The 19,631-nt window shown below is 56.4% G+C and overlaps 1 protein-coding gene across 9 annotated transcripts in view; it reads left to right on the forward strand.

The window, feature by feature from the left end:
• Positions 1-19,631, forward strand: part of RARA (retinoic acid receptor alpha) — a 47,122-nt gene that overhangs the window by 19,696 nt on the left and 7,795 nt on the right. For 6 of the 9 annotated variants that reach the window (XM_037727393.1, XM_017497134.2, XM_017497133.2 and 3 more), the window contains exons 2-3: positions 1,362-1,888; positions 18,233-18,381. In XM_037727393.1, the coding sequence (XP_037583321.1) occupies positions 1,711-1,888; positions 18,233-18,381 (327 nt within the window). In that variant the 5' untranslated portion in view covers positions 1,362-1,710. Of the gene's footprint in view, positions 1-1,361; positions 1,889-8,848; positions 12,789-14,343; positions 14,513-18,001; positions 18,121-18,232; positions 18,382-19,631 lie in introns of those variants that run through there. The other 3 variants (XM_037727394.1, XM_017497136.2, XM_017497139.2) reach the window with 3 other exon arrangements.

Consider the following 19,631-nt stretch of genomic DNA (forward strand, 5'->3'; position numbering starts at 1 on the left):
GTTGCCCAGGCTGAAGTGCAGTTGTGCAATCTCGGCTCACTGCCTCATGGGTTCAAGCAATTCTCCTGCCTCAGCCTCCCGAGTAGCTGGGATTACAGGCATGTGCCACCACACCTGGCTAACTTTTGTATTTTTAGTAGAGATGGGGTTTTGCCATGTTGGTCAGGCTGGTCTTGAACTCCTGATTCAGGTGATCTACCTACCTTGGCCCCCCAAGGTGGTAGGATTACAGGCCTGAGCCACCGTGTCAGCCTCATTGTGCTTTTGATTGGCCATGTTTTTTTGCCTGTCTCTTTTGTCTTTCATATATATATATATATATATATATCTCATAAATGAATACGTGCATATATGTTTATGTATAACCTATACCCAAAATGGATTGGAAACATCCTCTTGTCCTCTTGTGGATATGTTCCTCGTGTTCTCTCTCTTTGCTCGTGTTGCTGCCTGTCTGTCTCACTGTGTTGTGGAATCTCTGGGTTCATCTCTGTCTCTCTGTCTCCCTCATGGTATTATCTGTACATATCCTCTGGTGCCAGCTGTTCAAACTGTGTGGATCTGTATTCACACTGGTGAAGGGGGCATCTGGCCTTTCATCTTCTGCCCACCTCCCACCCTACTCAATGTGTTTTGCTGCTGCAGACAGAAGTATGTGGGTGAACCCTGAGATCAATCTCTCCTTCCTTGCCTGGGGGTAGGAGTCTTCCTGGGCAGTCCTTGCCCTCTTACACATCACCTACCCCTGGACCGTCCATGCTGTTAAGCACTGGAGGTGATACCTAGGAGTCCTTGGTTCCCATTTTCCTGTTTGTGTGTATGTAAATGGGCCTCCTCCCAGGGCCTGTGGGACAAACCTGTCTGGGGTGCTGGGGCTTGGATTTGGGGGGAGAAGTGGTGTAAGAGGGGCCTCCTGGCTTAGGAGTCATTTTTCTGAGAAGTGCCAATGCTTTAGGGAAGCGGCTTTTCCTCCCCCTCCCTCTTCCCCACAAGCACACATTCTCTGCATCTTGACCTCAGGTAACCCTCACTGGGGGAAGGAGGGCCAGCTGCCTGCTTCTGCTGCAGTGATCCCTTGAGGTGGCACTGTGGACTCTTTCCCCTCAGGATTGTTGGGGAGAGGGCTTTCAAGTCTCTGAGTTCTGCCCGTGTCTCCCCAGCCTGGCTGTGCTATCCTGCCACCCCTAGCAGTGTCTGGGCCCTGCTTCCAGGTCATCTCTGCCAGCCAGGCATGGTGCCAGCTGTCTGCTCAGCTGGGTGCCACGGGAAAATCTCCAGCAGCTCAGGTTGGGGAGCTCCATGGGGAATGCCCGTGTGCCTGTTCCTCAGTGCCCACTCACCTGTCTTTCTTCTTTCTGCAGCGTCACAGGACATGGCCCCCTCAGCCGCCTAGCTGTGGCGCATCTAGGAGTGGGATCTTTTTTGATGCTCTGAAGGCCAGCTCTGGACCTTCCCAGGAAAGTGCCAGCTCACAGAACTGCTTGACCAAAGGACCGGCTCTTGAGACATCCCCCAACCCACTTGGACCCCAGCTAGGGTGGGGCTCCAGGAGACTGAGATTAGAGGACAGCTGCTCCAGGACAGGGCGGGTGGGCCGACCACCCAAACCCCATCTGGGCCCAGGCCCCATGCCCCGAGGAGGGGCGGTCTGAAGCCCGCCAGAGCCCCCTGCCAGACTGTCTGCCTCCCTTCTGACTGTGGCCGCCTGGCATGGCCAGCAACAGCAGCTCCTGCCCGACACCTGGGGCTGGGCACCTCAATGGGTACCCAGTGCCTCCCTACGCCTTCTTCTTCCCTCCTATGCTGGGTGGACTCTCCCCACCAGGCGCTCTGACCACTCTCCAGCACCAGCTTCCAGTTAGTGGATATAGCACACCATCCCCAGCCAGTAAGTCTGGGTATCGGGGGAAAGGGGGTGGAGGGGACCGTGGAGGGCGTTGGGCCTCAGAGCTTGGGCTCTGGACACATCGGTTCTGCTGTGAGTGGAAGGCGGTGGTGCTCTGCAAGGTCTTCTCCAGTTGGGGTGACCATCATTTGAGATCTTGAAAATGAAGGCCCTGTGGCCTGTAGGCCAATCATGGTGGCTGTGTTTGAAGTTGGGGGTGGCAGAAGGGGAGATGAAACCATGCTATTCTGGCCTGCAGTGGCGCTCGCACCCCTCTTCTGTGCTATGCTGTTGGGGCCTTATAAAATAGCTCCAAGGACTGGACACAGAGGCTGGAGGTGGGTAAACAAACCTCTTGACGTTTGATGGAAATGGCAGCTCTACCTAGAGTGAGAGCAGCACACCACCTATGCCCCACCCCCACTCGGTGCTTCTGAGGGAAAGGGCTTCAAGGAGCAGACCGAGGAAGGCTGGCTGGAACCCCACCTCTACCCCTGCCAGCTCCACCCCCGGCCATGCTAGGATGTGCTTCCCTTTGTGGGGAGGATGAGAGGGAGGGGCCCACGGTCTGGCCGGGTGAATAGGGTGAGTGTCCCAGGAGGGGACACTTGGCCTGGACTCTGGCCCCGGATGCATGCGTGGTCTTGGCAGGGCCTGTGTTTTCTTTGTCTCCACCCTCTGCCATGGGGGGTCACTCGTTGGCAGGGCAGGGGTCTTAGTACCCTTCGCCGGCTGGCCGAGCCAGGTAGTGGGAGGTGGCAGCAGCTATGGCCAGCTGGCAGAGTCCAGGGCTGGGGCCTGCCAGGCCACTTACAGTAACTCTGGCCCCCAGGGCCCAGCTGGGCGCCAGGCCAGGGCTTGGGGGAGGAGGGAGCAGGGGCCTGGCCTGGGACGGGAGGGGGTGGAAGCAGCAGAATGGGTCATGGGCTGCTGGCTGGCCAGCCAGTTAGCTGCTGACCTGAGAAATGTGTCCCACCTCTCCTGGCTGGCAGGGACTGCACACTCTGCCCTGGGAACCCACCACCCTCTCAGGCTGTGGGCAAGCTGCCTGGCACCACTGCCCTGTGTGCCTGGCTGGGCTGGGTCAGTGCCCCCTTCTCAGTGTGGGGGCAGCGCTGTCTCTCCAGAGCCAGGGAGTCTCTTTGTCCCTGGGGCAGGCCCTGGCTGGGCGCCCCACTGCCCGCACTGGCTGGCTGCCCACCGCCACCACTGCTTCCTGGATTGCCTCCTCTGGCTTAGCTGTGGCCCCCTCCCTCCCAGGCTCCACCAGCCACCAGGAGCAGGGGCTCTAAGTCTGTGCTTCTTTATGTTCCCTACCCTTTCTGCTCTGGGGCCAGGGGGCAGGCAGGTGCTGCCTCAGTTTCTCCTGCCACCCCTTATCAAACCTTTGTCTTCTGTTTCTGCTGTCTCTTCTCTTCACCTCACATAGGAGTGTGGGATGGCTAGAGTTTGGGGACTCTGATTTTTGTCTGGTCCTCCAGTCTGTGTTAGTGATGGGTAGAGGCCAGCCTCTGCGATTTAGGGTTGCTGGGGAATGAGCTGGTGTACCTTTGTAGAATATTCACTGCATTTAAAGGGACTGTGATTTATATTCTGGGATTGGGTCACTGGAACTAGAAGAATGTCTGCTTCCTGACAGGGTAGGATTTTATTTTTATTTTTTAAGACAGGGTCGGGCCGGGCACGGTGGCTCAAGCCTGTAATCCCAGCACTTTGGGAGGCCGAGGCGGGTGGATCACGAGGTCAAGAGATCGAGACCCTCCTGGTCAACACGGTGAAACCCCGTCTCTACTAAAAATACAAAACAAAATTAGCTGGGCATGGTGGCACGTGCCTGTAATCCCAGCTACTCAGGAGGCTGAGGCAGGAGAATTGCCTGAACCCAGGAGGCGGAGGTTGCGGTGAGCCGAGATCGCGCCATTGCACTCCAGCCTGGGTAACAAGAGCGAAACTCCGTCCCAAAAAAAAAAAAAGAAAGACAGGGTCTTGCTCTGTCATCCAAGCTGGAGCGCAGTGGTGCCATCTTGGCTTACTGTAATCTCTGCCTCCCAGCTTCCAGCAATTCTCATGCCTCAGGCTCCCGAATAGCTGTGATTACAGGTGCGTGCCACCACACCCAGCTAAATTTTTGGTATTTTTAGTAGAGATGGGGTTTTGCCATGTTGGCCAGGCCAGCCTTGGACTCCTGGCCTCAAGTCATCTGCCTGCCTCAGCCTCCCAAAGTGTTGGGATTACAGGCGTGAGCCACCACGCCTGGCTTTCTTTTTTTTAATATATAGGGTCTCTCTGTCTCCCAGGCAGGAGTGCAGTGGCAGGATCACAGCTCACTGCAGGCTTGATCTCTTGGGCTTAAGGCATCCTTGCGAGTAACTGGGACTACAGGTGTGCATCACCACACCAGGCTAATTTTTTGATTTTTCAGAGACAAGGTCTTACCATGTTGCCCAGGCTGGTCTCAAACTCCTGAGCTCAAGCAGTCCTCCTGCCTTCGCCTCTCAAAGTGCTGGAGACATAGGCATGTGCCACTGCACCCAGCTCAGGGCAGGATTTTTGAAGGGGGAGAAGTTGGGGACCTGCGACCTGGTGCTTGTGGACAATTTGTCCTAACCCAGGTGATGGCAACAGAGTTCCCAGACACTCTCTTCACCTGCAGCCTGGGCTCGTTGAAGGGTTGGAGGTGGGGGCAGGGGCCTGGCCCATCCTTGCCCATCCTGGCCAGAGGGAGCAAATGTTTTGCCCTCCCCTGAATGTTGCAAGCTTCTTCCTCTTTCTTAGAGATGGGTGGGGAGGGCTTCCCATCCTGGTAACCTTCTCCCCAAATATGGGTGGGGTGCCCACATTTCAGGCAAGTGTAGCCTCCTTTGGCCTTCTCCACCCAGGTTAGGCAATGCCCCCTTCCTGCCCCCTCCCTCTGTGAGCCTTCTGGTTTCCTTGTCCCTCCCCTCTCTCTAGTAAACAACAACAACTTTTCTCTGAACCCAGCCCCTTAGCTTCTGAGCTTCTCCCTGACCTTCCTCATCTCTGGGACCAGAGGTGTGGCATGGGTCTGAAGGAGCCTGGCATCTCCCTCCTTCTGCAGAGCTGGGGCTGCCTGGTGGACAGAGCTCCTGAGCTCTGGGTAGGAAAGCATGACAGATAAAATTGTCACATGCCTGGTCTCAGAGATGGAGGCAGTTTAGTTTTCCCTGCTTTTCTGGCTTTAGGGCTGGTGCTGAGGGTGAGGCATTTCCTGGGAGAGATGACAATCCATGGTCCTCTATTCCTGCAGGAGCAGTGGTCTGCCCTGGCCTGCCCACACCCTTTTTGTAGGAATCCTTGCTGATGAGGCTTCCTCCCACCAAACAAAGGTGTTGGGTCCCTCCTCCCCCATCATCCTTCTCCCCAGATGGGGAGGAGGCAGCACCGTAGGTGGCCTGGGTATGCCCTTCAGAGACCTAGTAGCCTATGGGACCAACAGAAATTGTCTCCAGGTCATTGTGGGGAGGTCTGGGTATTTGTAGTGCTACAATCTCCCTGGGAGCCAGGTGGGAGTCCTAGAGATGGTACAGCGATTCTCTCCCGCCCCCTAAGCCGGCCCCTGGGGCTTAGTCTCTGAAGACTGGTGTTTACTGTGGAGGTCTGGGATTCTGTGTGCACTATGGGGAGGGTCATGGTTGTGTGTATTTTGGGGGTGGGGTCATGGTTGGGTGTGTGTTGGGAAGGGGATTAATGACTTGTGTGTATTGGGTGAGAGGGTTAGAGAGCTGAGAGTGTTTTGGGAGAATTAAATCCAGAGCTGAGGAGGGAGAGTCAATTTGTCTGTGTGTTGGGGCCGGGGGTGTGTGACTTAGGGCATAGACTGCTTAAAGAGGAGTAGTCTTTGGTTTGGGTTCTTACTGTTCTTCCTGGCCAGAGGGGAAAACTGATCTGCCTTTTTTGTTCAGCCTGGGAATTCCATGGGCAAAGGAGTCTGACTGGGGGGCTGTGGAGTAGGCATTGTAGTGATGAGTTTAAAACTTGGACACTGGGCCAGGCGTGGTGGCTCACACCTGTAATCCCAGCACTTTGGGAGGCCAAGGCGGGCAGATGACCTGAGGTCAGGAGTTTGAGACCAGCCTGGCCAACATGGTGAAACTCCATCTCTACTAAAAATGAAAAAACTAGCTGGGCGAGGTGGTGCGTGTCTGTAATCCCAGCTACTCAGGAGGCTGAGGCAGGAGAATTGCTTGAATCCGGGAGGCGAAGGTTGTAGTAGGCTGAGATCGCGCCCCTGCACTCCAGCCTGGGGGATACAGCGAGATTCTGTCTCCAAAAATAAATTAATAAATAAATAAAACTTGGACTCTGGCTAGGTGCAGTGACACATGCCTGTAATTCCAGCACTTTCAGAGGCTGAGGTGGGGAGTTGAGCCTAGGAGTTTGAGACCAGCCTGGGCAACATAGCGAGACCCTGCCTCTACCAAAGAGAAGAAATTAGCTGGATATGGCAGCACGCACCTGTAGTCTCAGCTAGCTACTCGGGAGGCTGAGGTGGAAGGATCGCTTGAGCCTAAGAGGTTGAGGCTAAAGTGAGCCAAGATCATGCCACTGCACTTCAGCCTGGGTGACAGAGCAAGACTCTGTCTCAAAAACAACAACTTGGACATTTGTGTCACTTACTACTTGCTGATAACCTCTCAGAGCATGTTTCTCTTTTTGTTTTGTTTTGTTTTTCCTTTTGTTTTGAGACGGAGTCCTGCTCTGTCACCCAGGCAGGAGTGCAGTGGTGCAATCTCTTAGCTCTCTGAAACCGCCACCTCCCAGGTTCAAGTGATTCTCTTGCCTCAGCCTCCCGAGTAGCTGCGATTACAGGCACCTGCCACCACACTGGTCTAATTCTTTTGTATTTTTAGTAGAGATGGTGTTTCGCCATGTTGACCAGGCTGGTTTCGAACTCCTGACCTCAGGTAATCTGCCTGCCTTGGCTTCCCAAAGCGCTGGGATTACAGGTATGACCCACCGTGCCTGGCCTCATTTTTTTTTTTTTTTTTGAGACAGGGCCTCAAAATGTGGCCTGCTGGTCTCGAATTCCTGAGCTCAAGGGATCTGCCTTCCTTGGCCTCCCAAAGTGCTGGGACCACAGGCGTGAGCCACTGCGCCCGGGCTGAGAATGGTTCTTCATCTGTAAAATAGGGATATTACCAGAACCTACCTCAGAGGGCTGCAGATTAGGCAAGATCATCGACTACTACCTTCGCTCTGTGCCTTGCATGTGACCTGATGCCATGGGACCCCGACCCTTTGTAGGTGGGAGCTGGAGAGAATGGAATGCTAACATCTATAGAGCACCTACTGTGTGTCAGGGGCTTTGTCTGTGTTTCACAAATCTTAATCCCTGCAATTCTGGAAGAGGGACATTATCCCCACTTACACAGAGGATACAGTGCTCGGGGAGGTTAAAGTACTGCAGAATCATGACTGTAGGATTGTAAAGCCAGTCTGTTTTCCACCATCCAGAATAGGTAGAGGGGATTGTAGGGCATACTCTTGGGTGTGGGAAGCGTGGGGAGTGGGGTTCACTGCTGATTGAAACCCCCTCCCTCACTGCAGAGGCCCTTTCTCTGCCTTAGAACCTGCCTTCCCCCGGTAGGGGGCGTAGGGAAGGCCCAAACCATACCCCGTCTTCTCTGTTTTGGATCCTGAAGGCTGGAGGGAAAGAAAGATAAGGGGCCTGGGCCAGATCTCCTTCCTGTCCTGGAAGCTGTGGATACAATCTGTTCACACCATCCCCACCCCCAAATCTGCCCGCTGTAGCCCACGGGAGTTTGCAGAACTCAGCGGGCACCCTCCCCCCCATCTCCAGACAGACACGAAGGAACAGAGTGTAAAAGCCACAGTTCTTATTCTTATTTTGTTTCAATTTGTGGATGGAGGCAAAGAAGTTGCAAGCAATCAACAGAGGAGCTAGGGATGGGAGCCCCAAAAGGGTGGCTGCATATTTGCTTTGTGTGCCTAGAGACTGGAGAGTGCCTGAGGGTCTGGGTGAGCCCCAGCAGAAGGCAGAAAGGAGGAGGCTGTGTCCTTCCCTTCTTCCTATCCTCTGCCACTTCCTCCCTGTTGCAGTCTCTGCATCCTCCCTCCCTCCCTGCTTCTCACTCTTTCCCTGGACAATAGGAGGGACATAGCTCAAGGGGAGGGTACTGCCTAGCAATGCCTATCTTGTTGGCCAAAATGTAGAGTCAGCCAAAAGGCCATTACATGGAGTTTTTAATGAATATGGGGTCCCTCACCTTTCATCTCCCAGGAAGGATAATGCACAGGTTCCCTCTGGACAAGATCCCAGCATGCACTGGGGGAGGGGACCCGGAAGGAAGCCCTTCTTCCTTTGAGGTGGGTGAGGGCGGGAGGTATCATGTCTACCCCATGCCAAGGGATGTGTTGCCTATGGGGCTGTGCCAGTGAAGGCCTGACTGCCCTGTGAGGGAGCAGTGTCTGCAGAAAGAGGAAGTGGTTCCCGTCTCTTAAGTGATTTTGGGGCAGTGCCTTCCTCTTCCTCCTCCTCTATGGAGTTGGGGCACTGCCAGTGAGTCAGGCCTCCCAGGGTAGATTGGAGGCCACTCAACCTTTGGCTGTCAGAAATAGAGGTGCTCCCCTCCCCATTTTGGCTTCTGGGTTGCTGGAAACCTCAAGCAGCCCACAGACCAAGGGCTTTCCATGGGCAGGAGTCTTAAAGGACAGTTCTTCCTGTGTGGCCTTGGGCAGGTCACTCAAGCTCTCTCCGAATCCGTTTCCTTCTCTTTAAAGCAAAACGTCTGGCCAGGCACGGTGGCTGTAATCCCAGCACTTTAGGAGGCCAAGGTGGGAACACCGCTCGAGCTCAGGAGTTCGAGACCAGCTTTGGCAACATGGCAAAACCACATCTCTACAAAACATACAAAAATTAGCTGACATGCTGGTGTGTGCCTGTAATTCCAGCTACTCGGGAGGCTGAGGCATGAGAATCACTTGAACCCTGGAGGTGGAGGTTGCAGTGGGCTGAGATCACACCACTGCATTCCAGCCTGGGCGACAGAATGAGACTCTGTCTCAAATAAATAAATAAAGTAAAGCAAGACTTCTGATCCTTCCCTGGCTGGGCAAGTTGCTGTTAGGCCATGGTGGCCCACTTCCTGCTGAGGCCCTTGGTGAGTTTCACATACCCAGCAAGGCTGTGATAGTGAGGGGCAGGGTAGAGCTGGGCACTGTCTTGGGGGATGGCACCACTCTGTACTGGGACCCAGTGTCCACCTGGCACTGGGCCTCATGATTTCCTGTTTCTTGTCCCCTCCAGATGGGGTTGGGGACAGGAGGAGGCCCTGCCTGGCACAAGTGGGGGCCAGTTCAGCCCGCACCTGCTGAGGGCTTACTAAACGCAAAGCCCTGAGAAGGAGCTGAGGGAGGGATAAGGCTGAGCAGGATGGGGCCCCAGGCCTGCAGACAGCTGCTACCAGAGGCCCCCCAGCCGCAGCTGCTGGCCAGAGCCTTCCTTGTTTCCCTCTTCTCCCACTGCCTCAGGACACTGTGTTCTGCTCTGACCTGCCCCATGACCTTGCTGTTGCCCAGAACAGGCCTCTTGCCCTAGCTTCTCCTCTCCAGCTCCGGAAATCCTATCTCTCCTTCAAGGAACATCTTGAATGCCGCCTCTTCCCAGAAATCTTCACAGATGTTCCCCCTTCTTTGCCACACTCTCCCTCCCTACTTAGAATGCCTGTGAATCCTTATTTATTTTTTAACAACACTCATCTCTCTACCATGAAGTTGCTTCTCCCCTGTTCCTGCCGTGAGCTGTAATCATTTGGGACCTCTTTTCCTAACCATGAAGTCTTCGATGGCAGGGAGAGAATCTCAGGTCCCTTAGCATCTTGCAGCTGTGAGCACAGAGCCTAGCTCCATCATTTGAGAGGAAAGATCCCAAGGGCATGGAAGCACTCTGTCCTCTTCCCCGTAGGTCGCATCCACTGTCAAGATTTGCATACCTGCCCCCAGACCCCAGCATTCCATCTGCAACCCTGACTGCACTTCAGGGCCCCACACCCACCTGCCCAGCTGCCCAGTGGACTTCTCTGCTTTGCAGTCTCAGGCATTTCACTGATACATAAGCCGTACACAAGCCTCTTTGCTACCTCCTACCTCACCCCCTGCCACATTGATTTTACCTTTAAAATATCTAGTGAAGCCACCTTCCACCTTCCTCTGTCCATCAGCACTTTCAGTTTCCTAGGCTAAGCCACCCTTGTCTGCTGCCTGGACTGCTGCAGTAGCTTTTACCTGGTCTCTCTTGCCCTCCTATGATCCATTCTTCACACAACTGCTGGAAAGATCTTTTTACACTGTAAATCTGATCTTATCTCTCCTTTGCTTGGAATCTCTCTATGGCTTTTCCTTGCATTTAGGATAAAATCCAAAAGCCTTATTGAAGCCTATAAGCCCGCCCGGTCTGGCCTGAGCCCACCTCTCCAGCCTGGTCTTGTTTACCTTTTCCTTTTGAATTTTATGCTCCATCATCCTAGCCTTCTGCCAATTCCTTGAATGAACTCACCAACTTCTGTAACCCCAGGGCCTTTGCACAGGCTTGCTCTTTTACTGGGACTACACTCGTTTACTGGGACTTGTTCTTTTACTGGGACTACACTCCTTTCTACTCTTTGCCTGACTATCTTATAAACTTTGCCTTACGGTAGGTCTGTTTTATTTTTGTTCTTCTCTAATTTAGTTCAACCTAAATTAGGTGCCTTTGTTAATTATTCAGAGCATAATACCATTATCTCAATTTGCAATTGTGTGTGTATATAGTGATTATTTGCTTAATGGCTGTTGCTCCTTAAGGTCTACCAGGGCAGGTTCCCCAGGGTGTCCACGTAGAAGGTTCTCAGAAAAATACCTTGAATTGGCCTGGCTTGGTAAGAACATGGGCTTTGGCAGCAGAAAGTTAAAACCCCTGCCCTACTCTTTATTATTAGTAATGTGATCTTGGACAACCCACGTAGTCTTGCTGAGACCTGTTTATTTGTAAAACTTATCTCTTGAAGTTGCTGTGAGTATAAAATGACAACGTATATAAGGAACCAGGCCTCCAGAAGAATATCCTTGGGTAGCATGTACATCTCCATTCTTCTTTCTAGAGAGTGCGGTTAATAGGATACCCCCTCCTCCAGGGGTATCTCCTCTCTAGGGTCCTACCCAAGCTAGGCCTTTCTTCCAATGAAACGTGCATCCCGAGGGCTTCCAGGATGAAATAGTCAACGGGAAGGCACCAGCTCCTCCTTTTATCTCTCCAGGGCGGGACAGTGCACCAGGGGCCGATCCTGGTTCCCCAGCTGGGAGACACCCTGGGCGGGGCTTTGCTCACCGGAAGCACGCAGAGCGTGGGGAGGAGAGCCCCCTCTGCTTGTGCTTGTGCTAACAGCACCCGCGCTGCCGCGTCGGGTTCCGGCGGCTGGAGAGTCACACATGATGTCACAGACAATGACACAAACCGGTGTCTCATTCCGACACAACCTCCGAGCTGCACAATGTCACACCCGGGCGCCAACACTTAGCCCAGCGCACTCCAGCCCTACGCCTCCTGCGGCCGCTCTCCTCTCCGAGTCTCCCGGGGAGGTGGCCCGGTCCAGCCGGGCAGGGGGCTCGCAGGCGGGTGATGTCACGGGCAGTGGTGGGTGGGTCACTCGGAGGTGAGGCGCCGCCAGGCGAGTTCAGCGAGAGTTCAGCCGCATTGCATTAGGCAAATGAGGCACAGCCTGGGTGGGGTGTGTGTTAAGGGGAGGACACCAGGACCACCCCCCTCTTCACCGCCCCACCGCTACCTCCACCATGGCTTCACTCGGCTGAGGATTGACCAAACACTGGGGGAGCCTGGGAGCCTGGGAGCCGGAACTGGGACTAGGGAAGACGCCCGCCCCTCTTCCGTCCTAGTCCCCCTGCAACCCCCTCCTCTCCCTGTACTCGGCCTCCCTCTACTATGTACTCCTCCCCTCTTGCCTTTCCCCCTTCCTTCTCCTTTCCTCCCCCTTCCCAGGCTGCCCCCACTCGCCTGTCCACGGGCCGCCTCTCCCTCTCGGTTCCCTGCGTTTCTCCCGCTGCAGCTAGACCCGCCGGGAATGGGTTAAGCCAGGGGCGGCGCCTGGACGGGGCGGGGCAGAGAAAAGGGGGTGGTACCTGGAGGGGAGGGGGCGCGCGAGCTGAGGTTGGGGGGCCGCGGCGCGCACCACCGGAGACCTAGCGAGCCACCGGCTGTCCCTCGCCTGGCAGAGGCGGAACCACGCGGGGTCCCCACCCCCACCCGGAATCCTCGCCACGGAGAATCCCCGGAGAAGCCCGGGAGCCCCAGCGGGGAGGAGGAAGTGCTCATTGACCCCCCTCCCCGCGCTGATCCCGCCCCTGGCCTGCGGACTTGGGGAGCCGCGGGACTCTGCCTCGGACGCCACGAGACTCTGGACGGGAGCCCCCTCGAGGTGAAGCTGCTGAGTTCGCGTTCCCTACCGGGTTTCCCAAGGAGAGCCAAGGGATCCCCAGCTCCCAGCACACACAACTTCACCGCTTCTCACTGGGACTGGCGAAGCTGCCGGCGGACTTAGACGCGGAGACTTCAGGGCAGGGGGCGGCCCCCTGCCCGGGTCACCAGTCAGGGCGAGGGGACGTCTCCTCGCCCCCAGCTGCTTTACTCGGATGGCGCCGCCGGCTGACTGACGGGGGCGGCGCGCAGGACTTCCGAACTCGGACCTCCTGCCTTCGAGGGGGAAGATGTACGAGAGTGTGGAAGTGGGGGGTCCCACCCCTAACCCCTTCCTAGTGGTGGATTTTTATAACCAGAACCGGGCCTGTTTGCTCCCGGAGAAGGGGCTTCCCGCCTCGGGTCCTTACTCCACCCCGCTCCGGACTCCGCTTTGGAATGGCTCAAACCACTGTACGTACCGGCCTCTCCCTCTGCTGCTGCAGGGGGTGGGAGTGGGCGGTAGGGCTTCCACTGCTCCTCAGGGATAGGGATCTTGTCTCTACCTTTCACTTAATCCATGTTGCCCTTGCTGGACAATTGAACCCACCCCCCCCCCCGCCCCGCCCCCAGTAACCCTGAGTGCAATTTCTCAGATTAGGGCTGAGGAACTTTGAGGGTTCCTTTTTTCAAGAAACATTCCTTCATCTCTTGTGTCATTTCTTCCAGGAGAGATGAAGCCCAAGCCCCTTGCCCCCAGTTTATATCGTCTTGTCTGGAATCCAATAGCTTCACAGCAGGCTGGAGGGTGGGGTAAAGGTCTGCTCCCCTCCCCAGATCCCACTCCTGCCAAAGCTCGAGGGAGAGTCCCTTCCTGTGCGACAGCTGCTGCCCCCAGCCCCTGCTCTTGCGTCATTAGAGTGGGTGTCAGGGGAGCACTCGATGTCTTATTGACAGTGGGGTGTGGCAGAGGGGGCAACTTCATCAGACACCCGTCTGCCATCCTAACCAACCTTCCATCTTGGCAAGGTGCACTTGGTCCATGTTGGGGTTGTCCTGGCCCTAGACACTTGGCTGTCATCTTTGAGGCTTTCATCCCCAGGAGTGGAGGGGAGAGAAGCTGCTCTGGTGGGAAGAATCCCTCTCCCCCTAATCCTAATCCGGCTTGTTCTCTGGGGGATGAGTTTGTTTTTGTGGGTCTGGGGCTACTCTGGAAATGAGGACTGCATCCCTTCCCAGCCCTCCCCCCTCCCCTCCCCACCCCCCACCCCCCCACCCCCGCCACCGAGTCCTTTTGTTAACCCGAATTCAGTTGGGAATACGGCTAGGCCCTGGGCTGTCCCTTCCTAAGAGGGGCACTAATGAGAATCCTAGCATCCTGACAGCCTAGTCACCTTTTCTCCTTGTTGACCCCTGCCTGGGTGCAAGCTCCCCTGGGAGGAAGGGCTCTGTGCACACCCAGGAGCTGGGAGCACCAGGGTATACACCTGGGCATTTTCCTGCCTAGCTGTGAGGCAGTATACACTGGGTGGGCTGGAGCAGGCGCAAAGGGGTTATTGTTAGATGGCTCAGGTTTCTTCACCTACTGGACTTTGGGCTCTTTCCTGGGGAAAGCTCTTCCCTGGAGGATCTCCCACCCTCCCAGACCTGCTGCCTCCCTCCTGCCTGCCTGGGAGGAGGGGTGGAGTGGGTCTAGGGGGCCTGGCAGATTGGAGAAGGTTGAAGGGCAAAGGACTTACCGCACCTGAAGCCCCTCTTGCTTCGAGAAGAGAGACCTGAGATGGACAGAGAGCCCACCTCTGTCCTCCCAGAGCCACGTCAATCCCAGCTTTTCCTATTGTCCTGTCCCCGACCTTTGCCTCTGGGGCTGAATCTGCTGTGTGGCTGTAGACAGCAGAGGGAGGATATCCACCGTTGACTTTGGAAGGAGAGAGAGTGAGAGGGTGACTTTAGGACCTTTTTTCTCATTCTCCAAGTGCTGGAGCAAGGCCCCTCTCCTCTAGTGGGATAGTTGGGGCAGGGGCTGCCAGAGTCACCCCTTCCACTGCCTTGGCCACCTTCTCCAGAGGCTGGAGAGAAGCTGGAATCTGAGACCTTGGACTCCAGCCCGTCTCTTCTTAGCCCATGGGGACAGCTCAGCTCTTCCTGGCCCAGAACTGGAGGGGAAGGAGGATCACGGCGTGTAGGACAGTGTATTGGTAAGCCCTGCTTCCCCTAAACCACTGGACACGGCAAAGTGGAGACCTGTCCTCACACCCGTTCTGGGGTGGGGTAGACCTAGAGTTCCTGTAGTCTGAGCGTGGGTTTTCGTATAAGTCAATGAGGTCTCAGTGGACTCAGGTCCTGAGGCTGCAAGGTTGGGGGGGGGGGGGGGGCACTGGAGACTTGCCCCAAGGCACAGGAAGGACCTGGAGTCTGAGGGTGGCAACTAGAGTCCATCTAGAATATGTGAGGCCAATGCCACCGACTTGGAAGGGACCCCTTGGTGTGTGTGGAGGTCCTCTGGTGACTGGAGCCGCCTCCAGCCCCCTCTTGGGGAATTCACTGCCCACTTCACTTCCACTGAAGGTGGGAAGAGCAGGTTGGCTGTCGGAGAAGGCAGCCTCCTGGGTCCTGCAGGGCCCTAGCGACCTTGCCTCTCTCCCCAGATCCCCCATTTCGGTGCATTAGAGGACAAGGGGGGTGCACAGGATGTGGCTCCCCATCTGTCCCCCACCAATCTCAACCACTCACACCTCCGCCCGCTCCCAGACGTCCAAGAATGTGAAGCACGTGGATGCCCGTAGTAGGGGGAGGGAGAGATGCTTATCGGGCGGGCAGCCGCTGTGCTAGGGGCCTTCTTCCGCTGCTGCTGCTGCGCTACATCCAGAGCTACCTCCCCTCCCGCCCCTCCCGACCCCCCCCCTCGCCTCCCCGGGAGGAGGAAGGGCGGTACCGAGGGCCCTGCGCCCCCTCCCCAACCGTCCCCAGGGGCTGCGAGGGGAGCTGCGGAGGAGCGGGCGCCAGCTGGATTGGGAGGGGAGCCGCTGGCCGGGGGCCCGGCTGATTTCCTGCTGATCTCCTCCAGGAAACCGGCCCCTTGTGCGAGCCTGTGAACGGCTCGGGGGCGTGGGGAATCTGGAGTGGAGCGCTCTGCACCACCCGCCCTACTAGGATGGGGGAGCGGGGGAGGGGCACTCTGGCAGCGTTGGCGGGAGGGGACGCCTGGCTTCCTGGGTCAGTTCCAGTCCTCTGCTGGGCGCTGGAACTTTGAGCAGAGAAGGTGTGGTCCTTCTCTAGCCTGAGTGCTAGCGCAGGAAGAGAAGAGATTGGTGGGCTGGGCCTCTGGAGAGGGAGGTTAGCAGGGAGGGGCTAGGCCGGGCCAATCCCTCCCCCGTTGGTGTCCCTCCCCTCTCCACCTGTGTGTGCAGGGTGTTAATGGCTGTGTCCCAACTCCGGCAGAGGCTGTGAGTATCCCGGAGTTCCCCACACCTCCGCCTTGGTCCCTGTACCTCACCTCCTTGGGCTGCTGGCTGGAGGCCTGGGGAGGTGGGGCCTCAAGCTCTGGGTTCAAAGGGCAGAGCAGGGAAACCTCAGAGCTGGGTTACCTGGGTGACAGGTGGGGTTGGGGTAGAGATAGGGGCAGGCTGTGTTACAGCCTCCAAGGCAGCCAAGCTGCCACTGGCTGGGCTCAAAGGAGGCCTCGCCCAGCCCAAACTGTAGCCCTCGCCTCCTGTCATCTCTGCCATTCTGCCAAAAAATAATTTTCAAAAGCACATTCTTTCAGTTCTGTAAACACTCTGTTGGACTTTGCTTAAGCTTCATGTGTTTATGGGTCTGTGCCCTGTAGTCTGTCCCAGGCCTCAGAGCTGTTTAGCCCTCATCCTGGTATCCTCCGTGGCTCCCCATGCCCCAGCTCCCCTCCTGCCACCTCACTCTGTACCTCACAGCTCCCTCAGTCCTTTCTCCCTCTCCAGTCTGGTTCATTTCAGAGGTGGGGCCTGGGGAAAGGGGGAGCCCAGCGCAAATGGTGACTTAGGAGGGGTGGGGAGATCAGTGCCTTCTTCTTCTGCTTGTTGGAATGTTGACCAAGATTCTAGGCCATGGTTCCCCACAACCCTCCACATACCCCCTTGCCCTTGACCCCCCCTCCAACCAGTCTGGATTGTCTATTGTTACTGCTTTTACGTCTTGGAAAAAGTTAGCACAACAAAGGGCTCCTTTGTCGCTCACCCCCTCTGCCTCCTGGCCTCACCCAGGCCCCCCAACCCTACCCCCCAGCAGCTGTTCTCAGGGCTCTCAGCCTGTCTCATTTGCTTGTCTGGCCTGGGGAGAATGAAGTGGGAGAAAACCAGGCCAGGGCAGTTGGTGTTGGGGTGAGGAGCAGACGGTGGAGGGAGGTCAGAAGAGAGTCTACTGAGCTGGGGGGGCTTGTGGGCATCAACTGTGGCTTTGCTGCAGGCTGCTCTGGGGGCAGGGAAGGGGATGTGGGACTGTAGCAGTGCTGGTCAGCCAGGCTGGCCAGGGAAGTGGCACCCAGGCACTACTAAGAGCCAGGAAAGCCCTGCCAAAGTTGTTGGCATGGTTCCGTTATCAGCCACCTAGGAGCCCCCATTGTGTCTGCAGGTAAGTGGGGAGGGTGGTAACACATAGCTCCTGGTGTTCCCATGCTTCCTTCCTCTGTGCCCCAACTTTAGGGCCGTGTGATTTGGGGCCATGTTACTCATGTCTTTAAGGTGCTTGGGCCAGGAGCTGCAGGTACCTTTAAACGCCAGCCAGAATCTCATGTGCTGTATTTTGGGGTAGGGCTAGGTAGGATTATGAGATATGGGAGGAGGCAGGGATCTGTCTACTCAGGGAGGTGTCCTCACCCATCCTTGGCCCTGAACATGTTGACTTGAACATGGTAAAGGCCTTAGGATGATACTGGGTGGCCCCTTGGGAATCTGGGATTGTCTTGGTCATGGTTCTTAGCTTGCACCCAACACCCTTAGCTGCCCAGGCTTTAGACACAGACAGCCCCTACCCAACCCAGCCCTGTTCTGCCTCCAGTGATGGGCATGGTGCCAGGCACTGGGGAGGTTTTGGCCAGTGAGGGCTGCCCATGCTGTCTGGGTCACCCCTCCTGGCTGCCCTCTTGGAGCTGAATAACACAAGGGGAGGGGCAGTAATCCGGACATAGTATTGAGGCCAGACAGACAGAGCATTGATGGGAACAGACCCCCTTTGTCATGCCATCTCTCCCCACATGAGGGGTACCCAGAATGATGGGCTTCTGGGGCCCCAAGGACCCTTCTCCCTGTATTTAGGGTGTCTCCTGCCTATCTCAGGGGGACCCCTCCTGCTCTGCCCAGCATTTGTGACTCTTTGCACCCCCTGCCTTGGGTCCCTGGCCCTGGGATTGTCTGGGTGGAGGAGGGCCTATGGCTGCTGGCAGAATGGGGTGGAAGGGGGAGTGGAAGCAGAGGGAGCAGGGGAGTGGCTGGCTTTGAATATCCTGTTGACCCCAGTTTCCTCTGCCCCCAGCTTGTGTCCTCTTCCCTCCCTCTTCAGGCCTTAACTCCTTCCTAACTCAGAGGAGAATGGGTCCAGGTCACCCAAGGGCAGGAGCTTTAGGGTCAGGTTGACCCCCACCCCTACTCCCCAAGCACAGTCATGGCACACATGCAAATCTGATGGTTTATCATCATATCTTTGTGTTTTTGAAGGTGGGGGTCCTAGGAGTCTGTAGGAGTGATGGGGCACTGGAGGCCTCATTGGCAGCCTCCTTCCCTGAGTCTGGCTGGGGAGTCCCAGTTTTCCTAAGACTTGAATCCTGCCAGCAGTGGTGAGGCTGGGAGAGGATCATAGGAGAGACCAGCTCTTGGAGGAAGGGTGGGGCTCAGTACTAAGGATGGCGACCTAGGTCTCTAACTGCCCCTCCCCTCTTCTTTCTCCAGCCATTGAGACCCAGAGCAGCAGTTCTGAAGAGATAGTGCCCAGCCCTCCCTCACCGCCCCCTCTACCCCGCATCTACAAGCCTTGCTTTGTCTGTCAGGACAAGTCCTCAGGCTACCACTATGGGGTCAGCGCCTGTGAGGGCTGCAAGGTGAGTTGAAGGGGTCATTGGGAAGGACAGCTTGATTAGGTAAATGGGATGTCCCCACTTTGGTGTCGTGGGGAGTGTGCAGTTGGGATGGGGGGATGTCCCCGAAGCTGCTGCTCTTGTTTCTCTGTGGAAGCTGACAACAAGCAGGACACCTGCTGTAGGACCTCCTCTGTAAATGTAAAGGGCTCCCTCAAACCAGAGGCCCCTCCTGCCTCAGCTCCTTTCCCTGTCTTCATCCTCCAGCTGGCAGGGCATACGCCTGCTCTGCCACCGCTGCCCAGGTTGCCATGGTGAGCTGGCTGCCAACTGGCTCTTGGCTGGGGACCCAGGAGTCCTCCCCCAGCGGCCCTGCCTGAACCTCACTATGGCAGCCTGGCAGGAGGCAGTTAGGAGCAGGCACCCTGCCTTGGCTTCCCCTTCAGGTGCCCAGGCTATGGGCTCCCCAGTGTCTGGCTGAATTTCCCCACCCTCGTGTTAGGCGCCAGGGTGCAGATGTAACCGTTCCTTCTCAGTAGCTCTTTGCCTGGCTTCTCCTCCTTTCCCCAGGACCTGAGCCTCTGTGTGGGTTTCTCCCTCCAGAGATTGGGGCTCAGAGGCTTACAGCTTTGGGCCTTGTGGCTCTGGGCTGCCCTTCAGCCTGGAATAGCTATCCCCAGGTGTGAGACGGAGGTCAAGGGCAAAGCGCAAGGCTTCAGGCTGTGTGTCTTCTTCTGTCTGGTTGTCCCTGATCTGTTTTTCATCTGTCCATCTGACTCTAGTCAGCCTGTATGTGGAGCCCCTGGCCAGTCTGGGTCTGTGTCTGTGTTGGTTGGTGCATGCCTGTCTCGTTGGTGAACCTGCGTGTTTCTGCCTTGCTTCTGAGTGCATGTGTGTGTGTGCGCCTCCATTTCTCTGGCCCCTGTGTCTGCCTCCTGGCCTCTTCCTGCTTGTCTGCTCTTCCTGTGTTCTGAGTTCATGGGTGTGGGTTCCAGATCCCTGGCTGTTTGCAAGGTAGCCCCATGTCTTTCTATTTCTGACTCATCAGCAGCCCTGAGGTCCTTTCCCTGGAAGCGGGGAGTAGTCAGGTGTGTACTGTGAGTTGGGGGAAGACTCCTGCCCGTCCCGCAGCATTGAGGCAGGTACTGGGATTCTCCTGAGGAGGATCCTTTTAGGTGAATCGTCCTCCCCACCTTTTCTGGCTTGCCCAGGTAGGCGATGGGCAAAGGCTAGGGGCAGCAGCTGGCCTGGCCCTCTTCCCCCTAGACTGAGAC

The sequence above is a fragment of the Cebus imitator genome, unplaced genomic scaffold (assembly GCF_001604975.1).
Source record: "Cebus imitator isolate Cc_AM_T3 unplaced genomic scaffold, Cebus_imitator-1.0 Scaffold228, whole genome shotgun sequence".
NCBI classification, from domain to species: Eukaryota; Metazoa; Chordata; class Mammalia; order Primates; family Cebidae; genus Cebus; species Cebus imitator.